This window comes from Neomonachus schauinslandi, chromosome 13 (assembly GCF_002201575.2).
Source record: "Neomonachus schauinslandi chromosome 13, ASM220157v2, whole genome shotgun sequence".
NCBI lineage: Eukaryota > Metazoa > Chordata > Mammalia > Carnivora > Phocidae > Neomonachus > Neomonachus schauinslandi.
The window spans coordinates 88,807,810-88,833,476 of record NC_058415.1 but is presented as its reverse complement, the minus strand read 5'-3'; the positions used below and the strand labels follow the sequence as shown (position 1 = coordinate 88,833,476).

Genomic DNA, 25,667 nt, shown 5'->3' with positions numbered 1-25,667 from the left:
ACTGGGGTACCAAGCACAATGCAGGGACACCCACGTACAGCTCTATAGGCCATCCAGCAGCCTCTAGGGCAACCTGAGTGCTCCCCGGTCAGGGTGGCCCTCGCCACACAGGGACCCAGTGGATCCTCCATGGGTGGGCGATAAAGTTAGGGACAGAAGGAGGGACTAGAAAATGTGCAAGGAGTGGGAGTGGGGCAGAGCCGAAAGACTGCAGACGGAGTAAGCAGGAGGCGGGGAGGAGGGGAGAAAGTTGTTTCTGGTAAAGCAGCCCCATGAGTAGTGGGTCACATCTCAGAGGGGCCACACAACGTGAGCAACAAACAAACCCTTGCCCGAGCTGCCTTCATGCGAACAGCGTCTCAGAGAGGGGCAGCCAGGGGAGCCCCCCGAGCCCAGCTGGGGACAGATGCTGCCGCGCGCCCTGCAAGGGAGCCAGGAAGTAGCAACGTGAAGTTCTGCCCAGGGGGTTGCTTTTTGTTTATTGACCAGACACGGCGGCCTTGGTTTCTGGACACGGAGTCAGCATGAGAGCGCTTGTCTCCAGGGACGGGGCAGGGGCTCAGAACGATCAGCCAGGAGCTACCGGGGAGAGAGGAGGCCACTCAGCTCCTCCACAGGGAAGACCAAACGCCAGCAGCTTTGCCCAGCAGTCACCAGGCCCGGCTGCAGGTGGGGGGAGGCCGGAGTTGGCAGTGTCCTTCCGGATGGCTCTGAGGACAAGGACAGCTCTGGTCCCTTTGATGGTCTCCCGGGCATAAGGTGGAGGCAAGGGCCCTGGGGCCCAGCCCGCACAGCCCTGGAAAGACCCTGGGAGGAAGCACAGAGGATGGGGGCTCCGGTGGGCCTGGGCCCTGGGGCCAGTTCAGGTTAGGACGCTGCCTGAGGCCACCTGGAGGGGCTGGGGCCCAGCTGCAGGTGCGCCCGGGGCGGCACATCCCACCCTCTTCTGGCCCTGGGGCCCCTCTGTAGACAACCGATGGCCAGCGGCAGGGGTCAAAGTCCGCAGCAAGACTCTGTCCAGCTTGGGGGTCCTTGTGCATCCCAGCATCCCCGAAGGAGCCAGCAGCTCTCAGGGGAGGTAGAGCGCCACGACCACATAGATGACCCAGCTGGTGGACACGAAGACCCCGAAGAGCAGGCTGAAGAGCACGAGCGAACGGGCCTTGCGGGACGCCTCCTCAGCCTGAGCCAGGTCCCCCCTGCTCAGGGCGGCGCGCGTCTGCAACAAGACGGAGGCCGGGCGTGGACGCGGAGCCCCCGCGCCCCCCCCCATGCAGCCCGGACTGTGGGCACCCTGAGAAGCCTGCGACCTGCCCGGGCCACCGCGTGGGAAGCAGCAACAGCTGGGGAGGCCACGGCCGCCCGCTCCTGGGCACCTGCCCCGCGGGCCGGGCCCCAAGCCACAGCCTCGGCCTCCCCCGCCCCCCTCACAACCCTCCTGAGACTGGGGCCGCTGTTGCCCCCACCCTGCAGAGGAGGAAACAGAGGCTCAGTTCAGTGACCCACCTGGAGCCAGAACTCACAGGCAGGCGGCCAGTGGCCTCCAGACTCCCGCCTCCCCGCAGTCCTGAGAACTGCCTTCTCCCCACCATCCCAGCTTCATGACGGGGTGAACCTGACCGACGGGGGGACGTCAGGGCCACGGCCGGGTCTGCTTTGCGCAGAAGCCCCCAGGGGCTTGCTACTGTTTCCTGGAACATCCTCACACGGGCATCACTGGGTCCCCAGGGACCAACCCCTTGCCTGGTCAAGAATGTCAGGAGGAAGGAAGGAAGCTGTGCAGATAATGGATGGACGGACGAACAGATGGATGGATGGTGGTGGGTAGACAGGGACAGGTGGGTGGCTGAGTTAACAGATAATAGAGAGGTGAGTGGGAGAGCATGTGGACAGATGGAGGGATGAATGGAGACTAGGGAGGTAGTAAGCAGATGGATGGGTGGGTAGACAGAGGACTGGATGAATAGAGGGAGATGGGTAGAAATGTGTGGGTGGATGGGTGAGTTTCTACCCCATTGAACACAAGCTCCCACTGAGGCAGGCAGTTCCTTGGGCCTTATCAATCATTCACACCTTTGTTAGAAACTGGTTTAGCGGGATTTTCTAGTGCAGATCTCCCGTGGTCTGGGGCAGAGACAGGAGGGGCGGAGGTGGCCATCGAAGACGGACAAGGACGCCCGGACAACCGAGCACTTATCCCCCGGTTCCTGCCACCCTCCTGAGAAAGCTGGTGGCTGGACCAGGGGCTCCCTGCCAGCCACGGGCAGGGAGCGCGGCCCCGGGCTGACCACCCCACCTACCTCGTGGGAGTAGACGATCGCGATGAGCCCCGTGAGCAGGCAGCAGAAGAGTGTCACCAGCACGGACTCCATCATGTAGTCCTTGGGGAGGGGCCTGTGGTCCACCGCCGCAGGGGCTGGTATGCCAGCCATGGGGCCGTTGTACTGCGGGGACAGAGGCCGCCACACCGCGGTGAGGACACAGCCATCCAGGGCCACCACCCGCCCAGTGAGGCTGCAGGTCACCGAGGGGTCAGGTCCGGGCCCCCCTCTGCCTTCTAGCTCCGCAACCCCCCGCCTGTCACCAGCCCCAGGAGTCCTCTGGCTTCTGCCCTCTACAAACCGCTCAGTCCGGGGGGGGGGGGGGGGGGGCCATCTCCGTCTCTCCCTGCCCTGACTGCGCTCCCACCACGGGGGCCTCTAAGCTCTCCCCCACAGGCACCCTGTGGTCTCTCGGCTTTTCTAAAAATCTAATCAAGTCACCTCCCACCCAAAAGCCCTGGGGCCCTCACTAGGGTCCCCACCCTCCTACCCTGTCCTCCTCACTAAGGTGAGCCGACCCTTGTCATCCCCAGGTGACTGGGGGGGGGGACCGGCTACCCTCCAGCCCTGTGCCCAGAGAACCGCTCCTCATCTCCACCTGAAAGCTCCTCTTCACCCCTCAGAACTCAGCTCAAACGCCCCCACCTCTGGGAAGCCTTCCAGGCTCGCCCACCTCCCCCCCCCCAGGCTGCAGAATCCTTTCCCTTCCCTCATCTGGGCATTGAAGCCCCTCTGCAGGGGTCGTGACTTTTCATCACCTACATGTGCCAACCTCTCCCCTGGCGAGGGGGGTTGGTGGTGAGTGGGGGGCAGCAAGGAGGGATTCGTGGGAAGTGCCTGTGGGGCCGGGGGCCCGGGGTGAGTGGGAGGCGGGGGGCAGGAGATGGGGGCTGGGGGGGCTGCGTGGGAAGTAAGTGGGCGTGGCGCCGGGGGCCCGGGGTGTGGGGGAGGCGGGGGGTTGGGCCCACTCACCACCGGGAAGGGTGCAAAGAGCGGCGGCGCGGCGGGGGGCGGCGGGTACAGGGCCTGGGGCGAGGGCCCAGGCTGGAAGAGTACCGGGCCCTGCGGGAAGGGCGGGTACAGCAGGTGCACTGCCTTGGGGTCCGGCGGCGCGTAGGGCGGGGGCTCGCCTACGAAGCCGATGTTGGGCACCCCGCCGGCTGCCACCTTGGGCCCCTGCCGGGCCTCCCCCGCAGCCTCAGCCTGGGCGGGGGACGCGGCCACGGCCTCGGCTTGGGCGTCGGCCGAGGGATCCTCCGGGGCCGGGGACCTGCCCCCATCCGCGGCCACTTCCTCACTGGGCCCTCCGTCCTCATCCAGGAGCTGCGGGAGGCGCGGGAGTTGCGGGCGCGCAGGGCTCCGGGGGTCCTCAGAGGCTGCGGGGCTACCGCCCCCTTTTGCATCCCCTCCTGGAAATAAACACCAGGTGCTGTGAACCCCAAGCGCCACTGAGCCAGGTGGGACTCCTCCCCGCTCCCTGCTGCAAATCACAGCCACTCCAGGGAGGAAGTTCCAGGATGCTGCCAGTCCCCACCCTGCCGGTCTCCCGCACTCAGGCCTCTCCCGCGGGGCGCTGGAAGAATGGACCCAAAGTGTAAGCGTGGGACAAGGGGCTTGCTGGCAGTCACACGGCTGGTGCGTCACCAGGCTGGGCTAGAACACGGGCCTCGCCCCTGCTGAGCCCACTGCCCTGTTGCTGGTAGCCCGGACCAGGCAAGGGTCCGGCCAGGGCAGCGGGAGAGCTGCTCCGAGATGAGCAGAGCCGAACAGATTCCTGGCTTGAGAGGCCGGGGAGACGGGGTGCTCCAGGGTTAAGACCCTGGCTAATGGACTGACCTCAAAGAGCCAGGAGGTCACTAAGGGCCAAACGCTAGCTTTCTTTCTCTCAAGTAAATAAGTAAAATATTTTTAAAAACAACTTCCAAGCAGAGGCTTCAAAAACCTTTCTCTCCAGGTTACCAAGGTCTGGAGAAGGAGGGGGAGCCAGTGTTTAATGGAGGAAATTTCAGTCCGGGAGGATGGAAATACTCGGGAGGACGGATGGTGTTAGTGTCCGCACAACAGTGCGAACGGGCTTGATGCCCCTGAAGTGTGCACTTAAAATGGTGAAGATGCAGGAGGGCGCCCCAAGAGAAAGGCTTCTTAAATACTGTGGTTAAACAAGGGCGTCCGGCTGGCTCAGAGGAGCCTGTGAATCTTGATTTTGGGGTCGTGAGTTCGAGCCCCATGTTGGGTGTAGAATTTACTTAAAAAAATAAATAAAAGCCTGTGTCTCCTGTGGCTCACATCTACAAACTCTAGACAAAATACAAAAGGAGGGACACCTGGTTAAGCGTCTGCCTTCGGCTCAGGTCATGAACCCACGGTCCTGGGATCGAGTCCCGCATCGGGCTCCCTGCTCAGCGGGGAGTCTGCTTCTCCCTCTCCCACTCCCCCTGCTTGTGCGCTCTCTCTCTCTCTCTGAGACAAATGAATAAAACAAAATACAAAAGGAAACTACCTGGAAACACTGAAAAGTGACCAAAAGTGGACAGACGGTGGAGTGGCAACAGAGAAGTGACCCTCAAAGGTGTGGGTTCCCACATACTTTCTCTCATTTCCCTCAAACCTCCAGGTGCCACCCAGAGCAACATGATGGGGCAGGACAGGTGATTAAAACCCTCCAGAGGGGCGCCTGGGTGGCTCAGTCAATTACGTGTCTGCCTTCGGCTCAGGTCATGATCCCAGGATCCCGGGATCGAGTCCTGCATCGGGCTTCCTGCTCATCAGGGAGTCTGCTTCTCCCTGTGGCCCTCCCCCTTCTCATGTGCTCTCTCTCGCTCTCTCTCTCAAATAAATGGATAAAACCTCTTAAAAAAAAAAAAAAAAAAACCCTCCAGAAACCCTGTCACATTCTGGCTGGAAAAAGTAAGACAGGGCCCCACAGAGCGGAAAGAGCAAGGAAATTCTTGTGTTAGGGGATGTCATGGAGGGGATGTGACCATGGATGACCCTGCAGCTGGACCCCAGCATTCAGAGGCTCCTCACCCCCCTCCCGGTCCTGGGAACGTGGGTCCCACTTGCCTTCCTCGCTCCCGGAGGTGGCCCCGAGGTCACAGCCTGAAGATGTGATGCTGAGACCATCCGGACAGTATCTGTGACTGAACCCAGTTAAGGCCTCTATACAGACTCATAAGATGTGGTGGGCGGGTGCATCGGTCCTCGGACCTACCCACCTCATGGCCCCCGCGACGAGCCGAGCCTTGTCTGTGAGTCCCCTTGCTCGTTAACCCTGCCACCTGCCCACCTGGCCCCCCTCTCCCTTCAGTCTCTCCCCGCCTTCCAGTGTAAGGGGGCCAGTTTCAGATCACACCCAAGAAGCTCCCAAGGAGCATACAAACCAACACCTAGAAAGGAAGGAGCTGCAGAGGGGGATCCCCTGCTTCTGAGGTGACCAGTGTATCTCAGTTTCCCCAGGACTTTCTCAGATTCACTACTAAAAATCTCACATCCTGTGAAAACCCTTAGTCTCAGACAAACCAGGATGATTAGTCACCCCAGACCGGATCCACGCGGGTCATGGGACTCACCCCTGAGCTGCATTTGTAGGGGACAGACCTAGAACAGCATAAAGGACCACCAAGCCAGCCAGAAGCAATTAACCAAATGGCAATAAGTACACACCTATCAATAATTAAATTAAATGTCAATGCCGGGGCGCCTGGGTGGCTCAGTCGTTGAGCATCTGCCTTCGGCTCAGGTCATGATCCCAGGGGCCTGGGATCGAGCCCCGCATCGGGTTCCCTGCTCCGCGGGAAGCCTGCTTCTCCCTCTCCCACTCCCCCTGCTTGTGTTCCCTCTCTCGCTGTGTCTCTGTCAAATAAATAAAAATCTTTTAAAAATTAAAAAATTTAAAAAATAACTACTCAATGGGGAGCCTCCTTCTCCCTCTGCCCCTTCTCTTGCCGGCTCTCTCTCTCAAATAAAAATCTTTAAAAAAAAAATTAACTTAAATGTCAATGGCATAAATTCTCCAGTCAAAAGACACTGAGTGTCTAAAAGGAAAAAAAACCCATTTGTATGCTGCCTACAAGAGACTCACTTCAGATGGAAGGACACAGACTGAAATTGAAGGGATAGAAAAAGGTACTCCGTGCGATTGCAAACCAGACAAAACCTGGCACAGCTATATTTATATCAAAGTAAACTTTAAAACAAACACTGTGGGGCCTCTGGGTGGCTCAGTTGGTTAAGGGTCTGACTCTCAGTTTCGGCTCAGGTCATGATCTCAGGGTCGTAGACTGAGCCCTGTGTCAGGCTCAACGCTAGGCATGGAATCTGCTTAAGGTTCTCTCCCTCTCCCTCTGCCTCTCCGCCCCCCCCCCCATGCATGCATGTGCCCGCTAGCCCTTGGTCTATAAATACATACATACATAAAACAAAGACTGTAATAAGAGACAAAGAAGGGTATTACATGATACAGAGGTCCAACACGAGGGTATAGCATATAACCATGTATGCTCCCAACACGGGAGCACCTAAATATACAAGCAAATATTAACAGACCAAAAGGAAGAAACAGACACCAATATTATAATAGTAGGAAACTTCAATACCCACATATATCAATGGATAGATCATCCAGACAGAAAAATCAATACGGAAACGCCAGCCTTAAACATGTCAGGCCAGATGGACTTACAACTACACAGAACATTCCACCCAAAACCAAGGGAATAAACACCATTGCCAAGCACACCAGAAACGTTCACCAGTACAGAATATACATACGTTAGGCCACGAACAAGTCTTAATAAATTCAAGACTGAACCCTTCCAAAGATCTTCTCGAACCACAGTGGTACAAAACTAGAAGGCAATTACAGGAAGGAAACTGGAAAAGTCACAAGTATGTGGAGAATCAACACCTTGCTGCTGACCAACGACTGAGTCAAAGATGAAATCAAAAGGCAAATAAAAAAAAAAAAAAACAACCTCGTGACAAATGAATATGGAAATACAACATCCCAAACATACAGGATGCAGCCAAAGCAGCTCTAGGAGGGAAGTTCATGGTAATCAATGCCTAACCAAAAACAAGAAAAAAATCTCAAATTAATGACCTGACTTTACACCTCAAGAAGTTAGGGGGAAATGCACCCCAAAGATAGGAGAAGGAAGGAAATAACAAAGATGAGAGCAGAAATAAATAGAATAGAGACTAAAAAGACAAAAGATCAATGAAACTAAGAGATAGTTCTTTGAAAAGATAAAATTGACAAACCTACAGCTAGACTCACAAAGGTTTGAAAAAGACTCAAAAATCAAAAACAAAAGATGTTACAACAGATACCACAGAAATACAAAGGATCAAAGAGACTACTATGAACAATTATATGCCAATAATTTGACAATCTAGAAGAGGTCAATAAATTCCTAGAAACATACAACCTACCAAGACAGAATCGTGAAAATTAAAAAAAAACTGAACAGACCAACTACTAGTAAGGAGACCGAATCAGTTCATCAAAAACCTCCCAACAAACACAAGTCCAGAACCACATGGCTTCATTGATGAACTCTACCAAACAGTCAAAGAATGAATAGCAGTCTTCCTCCAACACCTCCAAAAATAGAAGCAGAGGGAACACGCCCACACTCAGTTTACGAGGCCATTACCCTGATACCAAAACAAGACGAGGAGGCCACAGGAAGAGAAAATCACAGGCCGGGGCGCCTGGGTGGCTCAGTCGGTTAAGCATCTGCCTTCGGCTCGGGTCATGGTCCCAGGGTCCTGGGATCGAGCCCCGCATCGGGCTCCCTGCTCGGCGGGGAGCCTGCTTCCTCTGCCTGCTTCTCCCCCTGCATGTGTGTGCTCGCTCTCTGTCAAATAAATAAAATCTTAAGAAAAAAGAAAATCACAGGCCAGTGGCCCTGATTCACACAAATGCAAACATCCTCAATAAACGATAGCAAACCAAATTCAACAATACATTAAAAGGATCATGCACCATGACCCAAGTGGAATGGGATTCCAGGGAGCATTCAACACACACACAAATGTGATACACTCACTACATTAACAAAATGAAGGAAAAAATCATAGGATCATCCCAATAGATGCAGAAAAAGTGACAAAAGTCAACATCGATTTATGATAAAAACTCTCAATGAAGTGGGTATAGAGGGAACACACCTCAATATAAGAAAGGCCACCATATATGACAAGTCCACACCTAGGATCGTTCTCACTGGTGAAAAGCTGAAAGCTTTTCCTCCAAGATCAGGAACAAGTCGAGGATGCCCACTCTCACCACTGTTACTCAACATAGTACTGGACGTCCTAGCCACAGCAATTAGGCACCAAAAAGAAACAGAAGGCATCCACATTGAAAAGGAAGAAATAAAACTCATTATTTGCAGATGAGACGATATCATATATAGAAAACCCTAAAAGCCTCCCCAGAAAACTTAGAACTAATGAATGAATTCAGTGAAGCTGCAGGATACGAAATCAATACACAAAATCTATTGCATTTCTATCCACTAGCAATGAACTATCAGAAAAAGACATTAAGAAAATAACATTTTTTAAAAAAGAAAATAAATAAAATAACACATTTAGGGGCATGTGGCTGGCTCAGCTGGTGGAGCATGTGACTCTTGACCTCAGAGTTATAGGTTCGAGCCCCACTTTGGGTGTAGAGATTACTTAAAAATAAAATCTTAAAAAAAAAAAAAGAAAGAAAGAAAGAAAACAACCCATTTATAATTGCACCAAAAAGAATAAAACACACACACACACACACACACACACAAAGGAAAAAGAATAAAATACCTAGGAATAAATTTATCCTTCTTTTAAAATAAACTCTACCCTCAACATGAGGCTCGAACTCACAACCCCAAGATCAAGAGTCACATGCTCCACTGATTGAGCCAGCGAGATGCCCCTAGGAATAAATTGTTTTAAGGGGTGGGAAGAGACAGAGAGAGGGGGGGTGAGAGAAATTAAAGCAGGCTCCATGCCCACCACATGAGTGAACCCGACACAGGGCTTGATCTCACAACCCTGAGATCATGACCAGAGCTGAAATCAAGAGTCAGACGCTTAACCAACTAAGCCACCCAGGCGCCCCCCACCCAGGAATAAATTTAACCATGAAGGTAAAAGACCTGTATACCAAAAATGAGAAGACAACATTAATGAAACAAAATGAAGAACACACAAATAAATGGAAAGACATCCCATGCTCATGGATTGGAAGAACACCGTTAAAATGTTCATATCACCCAAAGCAACGTACAGATTCAGTGCAATCCCTATCAAAATCCCAGTGGAAGGGCTCTGGGTGGCTCAGGCGGTTAAGCCTCTGCCTTCAGCTCAGGTCATGATCCCAGGGTCCTGGGATTGAGTCCCACATCGGGCTCCCTGCTCAGCGGGGAGTCTGCTTCTCCCTCTCCCTCTGCTACTCCCCCTGCTTGTGCTCTCTCAAATAAATAAATCTTTTTAAAAAAATCCCAATGGCATTTTCCACAGAAATGTAACAAATGATGCTAAAATTTGTATGGAACCACAAAAGACCCTGAATAGCCAAAGCAATCTCAAGAAAGAACAAAGCGGAAGGCATCACACTCCCTGATTTCACACTGTATCACAAAGAGATTGTAAAAAAAAAAAAAAAAGACACACAGGAAACAACAGGTGTTGGCGAGGATGCAGAGAAAGGGGAACCCTCTTGCACTGTTGGTGGGAATGCAAGCTGGTGCAGCCACTCTAGAAAACAGTATGGAGGTTCCTCAAGAAGTTAAAAATAGAGATACACTACAATCCAGCAATTGCACAACTAGGTATTTACCCAAAGGATATAAGAATACAGATTTGAAGGGGCACATACACCCCAATGTTCAAAGTAGCAATGTCCACAATAGCCAAACTATGGAAAGAGCCCAAATGTCCATCAACAGATGAATGGATAAAGAAGATGTGATATATATATATGATATACATATATCATATATATATATATATACACACACACACACTAGAATATTACTCAGCCATCAAAAAATGAAATCTTGCAACAATGTAGTTGGAGCTAGAATGTATTATGCTAAACAATAAGTAGAGAAAGACAAATACCTTATGATCTCACTCATATGTGGAATTTAAGAAACTAAACAGATAAATATGTGGGAAGGGAAAAAAAGAGAGAAACAAACCATAAGAGACTCTGGACTAGGGGCGCCTGGGTGGCTCAGTCGGTTAAGAGTCCAACTCTTGGTTTCAGCTCAGGTCATGATCTCAGGGTCGTGGGATTGAGCCCCACCTTGGGCTCCACACTCAGCGCTGAGACTCCTTGGGATTCTTTCCCTCTTCCTCTCCCTCCCCCTCTGCCCCTCCCCCCTGCTCCACAGGCTCTCTCTTGCTCTCAAATAAATAAATAAATAAAATCTTAAAAAAAAAAAAAAAGACTCTTGACTCTAGAGAACAAACCAAGGGTTGCTGGAGGGGAGGTGGGCAGGGCAATGGATTAAATAAGTGATGGGTATTAAGGGGGGCAATTGTGATGAGCACTGGGTGTTGCATGTAAGTGATGAATCACTGAAGTCTACTCCTGAAACCAGTATTGCACTGTATGTTAACTAGAATTTAAATGAAATTTGAAAAAAATAAAATAAAAAATAAACCAGACACATAGATCAATGAAACAGAGAGCCCAGAAATAAACCCATGTATATATGGTCAATTAATTTACGGCAGAGGAGCCAAGAACAGACAATGGAGAAATGAGAGTCTCTTCAATAAATGGTGTTGGGAAAACAGCCACATGCAAAAGAATGAAACTGGACCACTTTCTTACACCATACAGAAAAATTAACTCAAAATGGATTGAAGACTTGAATTTAAGACCTGAAACCATAAAGTTTCTGGAGGAAAACATAGGCAGAAAGCTTCCAGACGTCAGTCTTAGTGATGATTTTTTTGGATTTAACACCAAAAGCAAAATGAAAGCAAGAAAAGTAAAAATAAGCAAGTGGGACTATATCAAACTAAAAGGCTTCTGCACAAAGAAACCATCGACAAAATGAAAAGGCGACATACTGAATGGGAGAAAATATTTGCAAATCATGTATCTGATAACAGGCTAAATCCAAAATATGCAAAGAATTCATACAACTTAATAGCAAAAACAAAAACCCCATACCATCCAAGTAAAAAATAGGCAGAAGACCTGAATAGACATTTCTCTAAACAAGACATACAGATGGCCAACACGTGCATGGAAAGATGCTCAACATCAGTCATCACCAGGGAACTGCAAGGAGACATCACCTCACCCCTATCAGGGTGGCTAGCATCAAAACCAAGAAATGACAAGTGTTGGCGAGGATGTGGAGAAAAAGGAACCCTTGTGCACAGCTGCTGGGAATGCAAACTGGTGCAGCCACGAGGGGAAACAGTAGAGCCTCCTGAAAGAATTAAAAATAGAACCACCAAGGGGCGCCTGGGTGGTGCAGTCAGTTAGGCGTGTGACTCTTGGTTTCAGCTCAGGTCATGATCTCAGGGTCGGGAAATGGAGCCCCACAACGTGCTCCTCACTCAGCGTCGAGTCTGCTTAAGACGGTCTCTCTCCCTCTCCCCCTCCCCCCATGCATGCTCGCTCTAATAAATAAAATGTTTATCTGACAGAGAGAGCAAGCGAGCACAAGCAGGGGGAGTGGGAGAGGGAGAAGCAGGCTCCCCACTGAGCAGGGAGCCCAAATGCGGGGCTCGATCCCAGGACCCCGGGATCATGACCTGAGCTGAAGGCAGACGCTTAATGACTGAGCCACCCAGGCACCCCATAAAGAAGAAAAGAGGGGAAGGGAGGGGAGGGGAAGGGAGGGGAGGAAAAGGAAAAGAGAAGAAGAAAAAAGGAAAAAAAAAGAAAGAGACAGAAAACTGGACCACAGCTGGACGCCCCACTCACGAAGGGGCCACAGAACTCAGGATCTGAGAGCCACGGCTGACTGCCAGCTAAAACCCAACAAATCAACATCTCCCTGGGAATTCTAACGGGGCTAAGAATCTACACAACCTAATAGTCACAAGGTCTGGGACACGGTACAAGATAACATGCCACACAAAGAACCAGGAAGATGTGCCCGGTCCTCTCGGGAGGAGCCGGACAAGCAGAGGCGTGCCCGAGGGGACTGACTTGCGGGGACTACCCGCAGAGCTGCCGTCACGACTGTGCTCCGGGAGATAGATAGAAATATGCCTGAAATAAGTTCTCAACAGAGAATAGAAACAATTCTTTAAAAAGGAACCAAATAAAAATTCTCAACTAAGGCATATAATGTCAAATTAAAAATTCATCGGTTGCCCTCCATAGCAGAAGGCAGGGGACGGGGGTAAAAACGAGTCTCTGAAGGTGCGACACACCCATCAGAAGAACAGAAAGAAGAAAAGTAAAGGAGGAAAAAGGAAAAGAACCAAACCTCAGCGACCTGTGTGGTAACACAAGAAGGTCTAAGTGGATGGATCAGTGAAGTCCCAGGAGAGACTTGGGGGGAGAATATATTTGAAGTACTAACAGATCCAAACTTCACAAATTTGGTCAAAGACCAATTTACAGATGCATAAAACTTGGAGAATCCAAAGCAGGGACTCTGGGGGAAACTAAATGCATCTTCCTATAACTTCTCAAAACCAATAATAGTACTAAAGTCTTGAAAACAGAAGAAGGCAGAAGAAAATGCAAGACCTCTATTGAAATAACTTGAACTTCCATAAACATTCGATAGACAGCTAGGTCAGAAGACAATAGATCGGGATCTTACAGTGCCGAAAGAATGGTCAACCCAGAAACTGAGACCTAAAGAAAATGTGCTTGAGGAATAAAGGTATGTATTAGTTTTCCGTCATCATCTAACAAAGTAACCACAAACACAGCTTAAAACCACCCATCCGCCTCACACCCATTATAATCACTAGAATTAAAAAACAACATCAAACAAACAAAAAACCCAGGGATGCCTGGGTGGCTCAGTCAGTTAAGGTCAGTCAGTTAAGTATTTGCGTTCGGCTCAGGTCATGATTCCAGGGTCCTGGGATCAAGCCCCACATTGGGCTCCCTGCTCTGTGGGAAGTCTGCTTCTCCCTCTCCCGACCCCCTGCTTGTGTTCCCTCTCTCACTGTGTCTCTGTCAAATAAATAAAATCTTTAAAAACACACACACACACACAAATAACCATGTCAGGAATGAAAAAGGGGTTATCATCACAGATCCTACAGACATTAAAAGAAAATTAAGGGAATACTATGAACAACGTTATGCCAACAAATCTGACAACATAGGTGAAAGAAATTTCTCTTTCCAGCTCTCCAAAATTGACCCAAGAAACAGGAAACCTGAATAATTGTATATCTATTAAAGAAATTAAATTTGTTATCAAAAACAGAAAAGTTCTATGCCCAGATGGTTTCACTGTTAAAGTCTATCAAACACTCAAAGAAGAAAATAACACTAACATTACACAGGTTTTTTTTTTTTAATAGAGGAGGTAAGATCACTGCCCAACTCATCTGATGAAGCCAGCATAAACCTGACACCAAAAGCCAAAATAGGAAAGTTATAGACCAATATCCCTCATGAATATAAGCACAAAAAAAATCCTTAATAAAATAATAGCAAATTAAATCCAACAATACATAAAAATACCTCACCATCAAACAGGATTATTCAAGGTTGGTTCAACATTCAAAAAAAGCAATATAATTCACCATATTAACAGAATAAAGGAGAAAAACCATATTATCATTTCAAAGGATGTAGAGAAAACATGACAAAATCCAACACCCATTAATGGTTAACAAACAACCTTTTAACAAACTAATAATAGTAGAGAGTATCCTCAGATTGATAAAGGGCATCTGTGAAAAGCCTGCAGCTAACCACACTCTTAATCGTAAAAGACCAAATTGCTTCCCTTTTCTCCCCAGGATCAGAAACAAAGTAAGGATGTCCACGTTCACCACTTCTACTTAACACTATTCTGATGGTCTTCACCATATCAATAAGGCACAAGAAATAAAAATCACAGACTGCAAAAGGAGTAAAACTCTCCTGTTTGCAGATGATTTGCTTTTTATATAGAGAATCCAGGAAATCCACACCAATTCCTAAAATGAATAAATGGATTTAATATAGTCAAAGTTCACAAGGCTAATATACAGAATCAATTATGTTCTTATGCACTACTAGCAAATTGGAAAACAAATTAAAACTAAAATCCAGATCACAGTAGCACCAACATAACTGGAAAATAACTAAGAATAAATTGAACCAATGAATTCCAAAACATCTACACTGAAAATTACAAAGCACCGCTGATAAATTAAGGAAGTCCCAAATAAATGGAAAGGTATATACAATGTTCATTGTTCAGAACACTCAAACTGTTAACAATTTTCTCCACATTCATCTATAGATTCATTGCAATCACAATCAAAATTCCAGCAGTCTTTTTTCTCTAAGATTTTTTTTTTTTTTTTGAGAGAAAGAGAGAGAGTGGGGCTAGGGGCAGAAGGAAAAGGAGAGAGAGAATCCCAAGTGGACTCCTCGACAAGTGTGGAGCCCAATGCAGGGCTTGATCCCACAACTCCGAGACCATGACCCACGCCAAAAACCAAGAGAACGTCGCTCAACCGACTGAGCCACCCAGGTGCCCCATCCAGCAGGTTTTTTTTTTTTTTTTTTAAGATATAGAAAGTGACAAGCTCATTTTAAAATTTTTACAAAAATAGAAAGCACCTAGAATCACCAAAACAATTTTCAAAAGGAGGACAAAATTGGAAGAATCTACCTGATTTCAAGACTTACTGTAAATCCAAGATAAACCAGATGGTTCATTACAAATGAAATGATAGACACACACGTCAATGAAGCGCGCATGCGCACACACGCACACGCACACACACACACACACACACACTTGGTCAGTTGATTTTTGCCGAAGTTTCTAAGGCAATTCAGTGAAGGAAAAAAGCCTTTTTTTTTTTTTTTTTTTAAGATTTTATTTAGGGCGCCTGGGTGGCTCAGATGGTTAGGCGTCTGCCTTCGGCTCAGGTCATGATCCCAGGGTCCTGGGATCAAGTCCCACATCGGGCTCCCTGCTCCTTGGGAGCCTGCTTCTCCCTCTGCCTCTCTCTCTCTCTCTCTGTCTCTCATGAATAAATAAATAAAATCTTTAAAAAAAAAAAAAGATTTTATTTATTTATTTGACAGAGAGAGACACAGTGAGAGAGGGAACACCAGCAGGGGGAGTGGGAGAGGAAGAAGCAGGCTTCCCGCAGAGCAGGGGGCCCGATGTGGGGCTCGATCCCAGGACCCTGGGATCATGACCTGAGTCTAAGGCAGACGCCCAATGACTGAGCCACTCAGGCACCCTGAAGAAAAGCCTTTTTAATAACTGAAATAGGATCAACTGATTACCTGCGTGGAAAAAAGTGAATATTGACTCTTCCTCACAACATCCACAGGAAATAATTCTGAAGGGATCATAAACCTAAATGTAATACCTGAAACTATAAAACTCCTAGATTAAACATAGAAGATCTGTGGGATCTCAGGATGGATAAAGATTTCTTATATATGACACCAAAAGTATGATCCATAAGAGAAAAAATTTGTAAACTGGACTTCAAAATTAAAAACAACAAAAAAAAACTTTTCCTCTTCAGAAGACATCACTAAGCTGCACAGCAAAGGAAACCACCAACAAAACTGAAAGAAAACCTACCGAATGGAAGATATGTGCAAATGACACACATGATAAAGGATTAGTATCCAAAATACATAAAGAACTTATACAACTCAACACACGCAAAAAAACAATCATTATCCATGTCTTCTGCCCATTTTTAGACATTTCTCCAAAGACATACGGATGACCAACGGACACACGAAAAGATGTTCATCATCATTCATCATCAGGGAAATGCAAATCAAAACCACAATGAGGGGTGCCTGGGTGGCTCAGTCATTAAGAGTCTGCCTTCGGCTCAGGTCATGGTCCCGGGGTCCTGGGATTGAGCCCCACATCGGGCTCCCTGCTCCGCGGGAAGCCTGCTTCTCCCTCTCCCACTCCCCCTGCTTGTGTTCCCTCTCTCACTGTGTGTCTGTCAAATAAATAAATAAAATCTTTAAAAAAAAAACAACACAATGAGATATCACATCAGTCAATCAACACCACAAGAAACAACAGGGGTTGGCAAGGATGTAGAGGAAAAAGAACCCTCTTCCACTATTGGTGGGAATGCAAACTGGTGCAGCCACTGTGGGAGACAGTATGGAGGTTCCTCAAAAAAGTAAACACAGGGACACCTGGGTGGCTCAGTTGGTTAAGCATCTGACTTGATCTCAGCTCATGTCTTGATCCCAGGATCGTGAGTTCAAGTCCCCTGTTCAAGCTCCCTCTCCCAGCATGGAGCCTACTTAAATTTAAAAAAAAGAAGAAGAGGGGCGCCTGGGTGGCTCAGTTGGTTAAGCGACTGCCTTCGGCTCAGGTCATGATCCTGGAGTCCCGGGATCGAGTCCCACATCGGGCTCCCTGCTCGGCAGGGAGTCTGCTTCTCCCTCTGACCCTCCTCCCTCTCATGCCCTCTGTCTCTCATTCTCTCTCTCTCAAATAAATAAAATCTTAAAATAAATAAATAAATAAAAATTAAAAAAAGAAGAAGAAAGAAAACAGAACTACCTTATGATCCAGTAATTCCACTACTGGGTATTTACCCAAAGATTACAAAAACACTAATTCAAAGGGATACATTCAAAGGATATCTAATTCAAAGGGTTACCTGCAGCATTATTCACAATAGTCAAGACATGGAAGCAGTCCAAGTGTCCATCAGTAGACGAATAGATAAAGAAAAGGTGGTACAGAGAGAGAATATTATTCAGCTATGAAAAGAATGAAATCAGGGCCCCTGGGTGGCTCAGTGAGTTGGGCGTCTGCCTTTGGCTCAGGTTATGATCTTGGGATCCTGAGATGGAGCCCCGCAGTGGGCTCCCTGTGGGGGGTGGGGAATGGGGGAGTCTGCTTCTCCCTCTGCCCCTCAGCCCTGCTCGTGCTCTCACTCTACTCTTAAATAGGTATGAAATTTTAAAAAAAAGAAAAAAGAATGAAATCTTGCCATTTGCAATGACATGGATAGAGCTAGAGAGTATAATGCTAAGCAAAATAAATCAGAGAAAGACAAATACCCTATGATTTCACTCATATGTGGAATTTAAGAAACAAAAGAGATGAGCAAAGGGGGAAAAGAGAGAGAGGGAGACAACCCAAAAAGCAGAGTATTAACTGTAGAGAACAAACAGATGGTCAGCAGAGGGGAGGTGGAGGGGGGGAAATGGGTGAAATAGGTGGTGGGGATTAAGAGGACACTTATCTTGATGAGCACTAATTATGGAATTATTGAATCACTATATTGTACACCTGAAACTAATAACACTGTTAACAACACTGGGACTTTTTTTTAAAGCCAATATTAAAAAAAAGAAAACCATCAGTAAGAACATACACAGGCAAGTCACAGAATGGGAGAAAAATATTCATAACACATGTATCAGGCAAAGGAGTTGTATCAACAATGCATAAAAAAACTCCCACAATTCAGCAGGTCAAACATCCCAATGAGAAAATGGATGAAAGATTTGTGAACACTCCACCAAAGAGGATATTCAAATGATCGATGAGCACATAAAAAAGATGCTCGGTGTCAGTAGTCGCCAGAAACGCCATCAAAATTACAAATGCCAACTAAAACCAGGAGGTATCACTACACACCCATTGGGGGGGGCTGGGATTAACCACCACCGACAACCCTGACCCCAACACCCCAGCTCTCAGGCACAGCAGGTGAGAAAGGAAAACAGTGAAACCACGTTGGGAAACACGTCAACTGTTCCTTTTAAAAGTTAAGCATACACCTGCCGTAGGATCCAGCTACTCATAGGCATGGACCCGAGAGAAAAATAGGACCACGTAAAGACCTGTTCACAAATATCTATAGCAGGGGCGCCTGGATGGCTCAGTGGATTTAGTGTCTGCTGTCCTCGGCTCAGGTCATGACCCCAGGGTCCTGGGATCGAGCCCCACATCGGGCTCCCTGCTCAGTGGGGAGTCTGCTTCTCCCTCTCCCTCTGCTGCTCCCCCTCTGGTCTCTCTCTCACTCTATGTCAAATAAATAATATCTTTAAAAAAATAAAATAAAGGGCGCCTGGGTGGCTCAGTTGGTTAAGCGACTACCTTCGGCTCAGGTCATGATCCTGGAGTCCCTGGATCGAGTCCCGCATCGGGCTCCCTGCTCGGCGGGGGGTCTGCTTCTCCCTCTGACCCTCCCGACCCTCCCCCCTCTCATGCTCTCTCTCTCTCAGTCTCTCTCTCTCAAATAAATAAATAAAATCTTTAAAAAAATAAAAAAATAAAATCTTTAAAAAAAAAAAATACATGTAAATGCCCAAGAAGATTCAAACACACACACACACACACAAATATTTGTAGCAGTTTGAGAAACACTACACGCTTGTTGTGTGAAGCCACTCAGTTTGGGCTAGTTTGTTACACAGCATAAGCCAACGGAGAACTGAGAGAGGAGGTTTCCTCTGGCAGCCAGAGCCGAGCGCGGGAAGTGGCCGGAACGCGAGCAGGAAGGAAGCAGTGGGGACAGAGGGACAGGTGACAGTGGCCTGAGAAGGGAGGGACATGGGCAAGTGGCCAAACCCAGGCAGGACTGAGGAGGTGCGCCGGCCTGACGGCGTGCAGAGGGGCGGCGGGAAGAGCAACATGGGGAGTGACAGGCACAGCAGACCCCCCTCATCTCCTCCTGGCTGGCGCCACTCAAGAGCTGGAGCCCAGGGACCATGCCGCCTGGGCCCCTTCACCTCCCTGTGCCTCTCAGTTTCCTCACCCTTAAAATGGGGACACCACCAACTCCTGGGGTTGCCGTTGGGATTAAATGGGGGTAAAGTGCTCCTAACACTGGCTACTGTGACCTGAGGTTAGGAAGAGACTGGAAGAGGACGACAGACACCAGTCAGACCCCAGTCCCTGCAGAGGCCTCGCTAGACGCTCTTGAGAACTCCAGGGCCCCAACCTCACTGCCGCCCCCAAGGGCTGGGGTTCTTCAACAACCAAGCCTACAACACTGGGGGATGGAGGGAAGTCCTGTCTGCTGTCTGCCGGGAGGCTTCTTCTTACTCAAAGCCGCCACCCCTCCACACGGAGCCCCCAAACGGCCTTCTGCGAGGGTGATACACCGAGCACCCAGTCAGCCATTCAATCCCGCCCGCTCTTGTGGGGCACCTACCACGGACCAGTGCCGTGGGCTCGGAAACGCAGTTCTGTACACAAACCCTATGGAAAGATCACGATGTCAGCAGGCTCAGGCGCTCGGGGGCTGCCGAGCTCATGAAGCTGTGCAGGTAACACATCCAGGTGAAGGCAAGACCATGAACTGCAGCGACCATGACTGAGCATCTATGAGGTGCCGGGCCCTGCACCCCGTCCCCCCGACAGTCCATCCGCAGGAACGCGGACGGGGCCCAGCAAACGCGTGAAGTCTGGCTGCACCAGCTGAGGGCCCTGACGCGCGCTCCATACCTCAGACGCCTCATCTGTGAAATGGGAAGAGTAACAATCACTTCCAAATAAGAACCGTGAAGCTCTGGCCCGCTCTCTTCTAGTGTCTCAGGTCATGGTCAGGGGCACCTGCCCCATTTCACAGGTGCGCGAAGGGAGGCCGACGGCCGCATGCAGATGCGCTCCGGAGACCGGTCCCTCACAGAGGCCGGCCCGGCACAGCCCCAATTATCATAACAAAAACCGCAGCTTCCCGGGGCCCCCGCCGGGGCAAATACCTGGCCCGATGGCGCGGAGATAGGGCTGCTGAGTAAATAAAGTTGCTGGCGGGGCTGCTGGGCCCGCGGCCTCGGGTTCTCGGGTTCTTGACACACGAGCCTCCGCGGACATTCCAGCCGCGAGGGGGGCGGAGGGCGGGCGGCGCCGGGCGCAACCCCCCCCCCCCCCAGGCCCCGGGCGCACCCCCCCCCCCGGCCCCCCGCCCCGCCAGCCTGGGGCTCCCGAGCACAGGGCCCGGTCCCGGGGTGGGGGGGCCGTCGAAGCTCCCGGAACGAGCCTCTCTCGGCCCCGCCCTTGCTGCCCATCTCTCTGCTCCGTCCCCGCACCCCGTTCCATCGCGCCGGCCTCCGTGCGGTCTCTTCCCGCCGCGGCTCCCTCCCCGACCCCATCTCGGTCCTCCACCCCCTGCCAGGGCCTCTGCCCTCCCTCTAAGAACTTCTGCGTGGCCGGAGGGGCGGGCAAAGTCACCAGGTGGAGGACGGGGCGTGGGGGAGAAGAGGGGAAAACGCCCCCCAAGTGGCCCGGCGCGGGGCACCTGCTGCCCGCCCTTCTCCCTCCCCTCCCGCAGGGGCGCCCAGGGAGCTAGAGAGGAGCGCCGCCTAAGTTGCCAGAACTTTCCATAGCATCCTCCTGGCGTTCCGGGTTCTGGAGGAGGGGGTCCCAAGGCCAGGTTGGTCCCCGCGGGAGGAGCTCCCGGGCCCGCCCCCCGCCGCGGCGCCGGGACCCCCAGACCCCCGGGAGCCCTCACCTGCGTCCATGGCGCACGCCGCCCGCTGCCCGCGCCCCGCCTCCCGCCGCCGTCGGGCCGGGCTCGCCTGGCGCCGCGGGCTCGGGTTTCCTGGTGGCGGCTGCGCGGCCGGTTAATGATTGACCGCCTTGATGGCCCGCCGCTGCGCCAGCAGGTGGCCCCGCGCGCGCCGAGCAGGGGGTGGGGGGAGGGGCCGGGGTCCCTCGCGGGCGCCCCTCCCCCGCCGCGAGCGCCGGAGGCCGGGGGACCGGAGAGCGCACGGCGACACCGGCGTGGCCCACGAGCCCGGGGAATCGCGGCTGCCCGACCGGCCTTTCCATTTTCTGCAGCAAGAAAGGCCAGAAAGGAAGAGTTTCACGTGAAATCTGAGTTTTTAAAACGTGTGCGTGTCTGCTCCGTGAAGCTTGCCGGACCGGGGAACCTGGAGCAGGGCCCCGTGCGAACACCTAGATAAGGCTAGAGGGGCTACACCGAGCGGCCAGAGGTCTCTGTAAATTCCTAGCCGAGCTCCCCAGAGCGGAAGGGAGGTCCCCGGGGACCAGAGGAGAAGCGCCTGGTAGGCTCCGGGGCGCCCGCAGCCCCGGGGGCTGGGGGTGCGCCGTGGTGGGGTGGCGGTCCTGGCGGGCAGGGCTTGAGCTGTACACCCAGATGTGGGCGCCGGCCACAGGGGGTGCCTCGTTGGAAGAGGATTTAAAGACGCTGAAAGTAACTAGAAGTTGTTCTGCTTTTCATCACCACCGACAGTGATTCTAAACTATGTCAGGGACAAAACACTCCGCCTGAAAAAAATATTTTGTTGGTCTAAGTTCTGAACAATTGCTGTGGTTATTGCTGGCTCAGAGAAAGCTAGCGGATAGGCTTTCACCCTCCTGGCAAGGAGTAGCAGAATCCTCTCCTGGGACGATGACCAGCCCAAGAGAAAAGATACAGAAATACCAGGGTTTCCTGCATGAAAATATTCGGCCTAGCAAACGTCCCACACACTCAGAATTTCCAACCATTCGGCTAGTCCCCTGCTCTTAGATTTCATCAGGCGAGGGCCCCCCACTGTAGATCTGAAGAAAACAGGTCACGTGAGAGAGGCACAGATTAAACACATGGAAGAAATGATGAGGGGGCGCCTGGGTGGCTCAGTCGTTAAGTGTCTGCCTTCGGCTCAGGTCATGATCTCAGGGTCCTGGGATCGAGCCCCGCATCGGGCTCCCTGCTCAGCGGAGAGCCTGCTTCTCCCTCTCCTACTCCCTCTGCTTGTGTTCCCTCTCTCGCTGTGTTTCTCTCTGTCAAATAAATAAAATCTTAAAAAAAAAAAAATGAGTAAACAGAGCATGCAGAGAGAAGAAAACTTTTAAAACCTCTCTTCAGGATCCTCAGAGATTCCGGAAGACATCCATGAAACAAGAACAAGACACTATAAAAAAGAACATTCATTAAACAAAACAAAAACACCCTTGAGAATTCAAAAGCTGACATCAGAAATAAACAGTGAGGGAATTGATTCAGGGAGAAGAACTAAGATGTCAGACTGAAACATGGATCTACACGAAGTGTAGAAATGGAAAACTCAGAGTACAGTAAAAAATGTCTTTAGTTTTAATTGTGCTAAAAGGTAACTGACAAACTAAGGCAAAAAAAAAGGCAATGTACTAAATGTTTCTAGCACATTTAAAGGTAAATTGTATGGGGCGCCTGTGTGGCTCGGTTAAGCACCCGACTCGTGATCTCAGCTCAGGTCTTGATCTCAGGGTTGTGAGTTCAAGCTCCATGCTTGGCATGGAGTCTACTTTAAAAAACAAAGTAAATTGTACAACAGTATAGTAACCGCACAAAAGATGGGAAGGAAAATAGGGGTCTACGCAGAGAAAAAGCAGACCTTACACTACACATAAAGACTGATGCATATAAAAAGCAGTCCTTACTATACCTGGACCCAAATCTCAGTTTCTAAATCCCAGTCTCCAATAAAAGAAACCAGGAACCCTTGAGGAAGTGCTGGATTCCAAGGCAGTGGCAGGGAAAACATAAGGTGAGCCTAGAGCATGCTGTAATACCAGAAGGTGATGAAGTGCTTTTAAAAAAAAAAGATACAGGAACAAACATAAAATTGGTCCCTATGGCCAAAATTGGAATAACCTGGATAACAAAATAATCCCATCATGATATAGCCCAAGAATAAAATAAATATCCATAAGCCCATGCTGATATAAATAACTGAATAAATAAATGGGAGAGAAAAGACAGCTCTCTTTTCGCAGCAGAATCCCAACAAATAGCAGAAGGAATGAGGGAAATAGAAAATCACCATTAGAACCTCATAGTAATCATTGCCACAGGCAAGACCCACCAACAGATGCTAAGCCTAGCAGGTGAAAGTTGTTTAAGCAGAAACAATACTTGGACAGTCTCGAAGTACCTCCTTCAGCATACTTTCCAAGTACAAAGGGAAGGACAGTAAGTTTACAGTGGGAACCCTAGCAGACACCCCCCGTAGCCAGGTGATCAAGATTAACATCAGTAGTGACACCTGAGGACATCACCTGTCCCCGTGATGCCCGCTCATCCTCTACTTGAGGATTCTCCCTCTCCCTCTGCCCCTCCCCCAGCTCGTGCTCGTTCTCTCAAATAAATGAATCTTTAAAAAAAAAAAAGACACTTGGTCAGCTCTTCAAGTGCTGAGTACCAGCCTGTGTTCAATAAAAGCTTAAAGACGTACCTGGAATGAACGACACTTTTGCAGGTGATTGGGGCTGGCGAAGGGGGTGGGGACGGAGGGCAGCCTTGCAGAGCAGGGGGTGGGGGATGGTGAGGACAGGAGCAGAGGATCCCAGAGGGTTGTCACTGTTCACTTTTACCAGTCCTGCCTCACTTGCTTCTGAGAAACCCAGCGGCTGCTCAGCTCCGTGCCCCATTCAGCAACAACAAATGTTTACCATGTGGAGCAGAGGCTCAGCCCAGCAAGCCAGCAGGGGCCTGCCTTCATGGGGCTTCTGCTCTCCAGACAAGCATCATGCAGGAGATTGCAGAAGCCATGGCTTAACTGCAGCTGTGCCTGGGGCCTCCCAGGAGAAATGCCCAGGCCACCGAGGACCTAGACTGGCCTCGCCCAGTCCAGCTGGGGAGGGATGCTGGTAAGAGTCAGCCCTCCAAAGGGTAGGATGGGACAGTGGGGAGGAAGGGTCTAGGCCTGGGGCTTGGTGGGAGTCTGTGAGAGTCAGATAAAAAGTGGTTGGGGAGGGGCGCCTGGGTGGCTCAGTCGTTTAGCGTCTGCCTTTGGCTCAGGTCATGATCCCAGCGTCCTGGGATTGAGCCCCGCATCGGGCTCCCTGCTCCGCGGGAAGCCTGCTTCTCCCTCTCCCACTCCCCCTGCTTGTGTTCCCTCTCTCGCTGTGTCTCTCTCTGTCAAATAAGTAAGTAAGTAAATAAATAAATAAATAAAAGAAGTGGCTGGGGACTGGCTGGTTAACAGGTTCTATCTCTGAGAACTGGTTAGCCTTGCAAGGGCAGTCTCTCCCCGGGGAGCCTGGAAGGCCCCAGATGCCACAGCATCAAACAAACAAACAAACAAATAAATAAAAGTGAGTTAATAAAATTGGGCCTATGAGGAATGGATGTCAAAGAGACACATACAGAATGGAAGAGAACACAGAACAGGTACCTCCTCTGGGCCAGGCCCTGCACCAACCCCATGGTGGGCTTTCTGGCATAAAAGCAGCTTATCTAAGCCCTGCTCTTTTGGGCTGAGTTGCCCAATCTGGCCCTAGCCCAGGATGCCCAAACCACCCCACCCGCAGACCCTAACAAAGGCATGAGCCCCCCGTCCTGCCTCTCTGTCTGCACTCTGCCTTGACCTCCCTGTGTGGCCCCTCAAGGCCGGACCTGTGCGTAATAAACGTCTCTATTGCAATATCTCTGTGGTCTGACTGAAACTCTGCTCGCCTTTCAGCACCCCGAGCTCCACTTAACAAATGTTCATTTTAAAAAGTCATAGCAGGGGCGCCTGGGTGGCTCAGTCGTTAAGCGTCTGCCTTCAGCTCAGGTCGTGATCCCAGGATCCTGGAATCGAGCCCCACATCGGGCTCCCTGCTCCGCAGGAAGCCTGCTTCTCCCTCTCCTTCTCCCCCTGCTTGTGTTCTCTCTCTCGCTGTCTCTCTCTGTCAAATAAATAAATAAAAATATTATAAATAAATAAATAAATAAAAAACTTATAGCATTGCCCCATTTGGGAAGAAAGGAAATGCAGAGGAATCACATAACTGCCAGAGGTCACTCAGCAGAGGCAAGGCTTGACCACTCTCTCAGCCCGGAGCCTGGCTCCTAACCCCGCTTGGCTCACTGTGAGCAGGAGTAGGGTCCTCCCGGTTTTAAGCTCCTGCGTAAGTTCCTCTCATGTCCCTTCATCAGCTTCAGTCTGTCCAGGTCACAGAGCTCAGGAGGTCCCAGGCCCCTTGCACCCTCGTGCCCCCATCAGCAGAAGCTGCCTGTAACCCCTCCTGAGATGGGTTAGTGCTTCTGAAGTTACATAAACAGCGACTTTGCCTGCTGTCTGCGTGTTACTGTAGTCTCTCTGGCTTCATACCTCATCAAATATTCATGCGGGGCTCACGGTGCATTAGGAGCTCCATCCACAGAGATAGTCTTGATGCCTTGGGGGAAATACACAATTAGAATCGATCAGCATTTGCCTTCCCTGTGCCAGGCACCGGGGGTTCAGGGGTA

The 25,667-nt window shown here is 50.3% G+C and overlaps 1 protein-coding gene across 1 annotated transcript; it reads right to left on the bottom strand.

The window, feature by feature from the left end:
* Positions 1-459: 459 nt before the first annotated feature.
* PRRT1B (proline rich transmembrane protein 1B) lies at positions 460-20,992 on the bottom strand. The gene is made up of 4 exons (XM_021691556.1): positions 20,955-20,992; positions 3,294-3,730; positions 2,301-2,444; positions 460-1,219 (listed from the first exon to the last, which is right to left on the bottom strand). Exons 1-4 carry the CDS (start codon positions 20,962-20,964, stop codon positions 1,070-1,072), a joined length of 741 nt encoding a protein of 246 aa, XP_021547231.1. The 5' UTR covers positions 20,965-20,992; the 3' UTR covers positions 460-1,069.
* Between the last annotated feature and the right edge of the window lie 4,675 nt (positions 20,993-25,667).

Excerpts from the sequence above, each read along its gene's own strand:
- PRRT1B (XM_021691556.1), bottom strand. Across the intron at positions 2,445-3,293 it reads TCTTTGCACCCTTCCCGGTG|TACAACGGCCCCATGGCTGG; the intron begins GTGAGTGGGCCC and ends CTGTCCCCGCAG. Across the intron at positions 1,220-2,300 it reads CGATCGTCTACTCCCACGAG|ACGCGCGCCGCCCTGAGCAG; the intron begins GTAGGTGGGGTG and ends GTCTTGTTGCAG.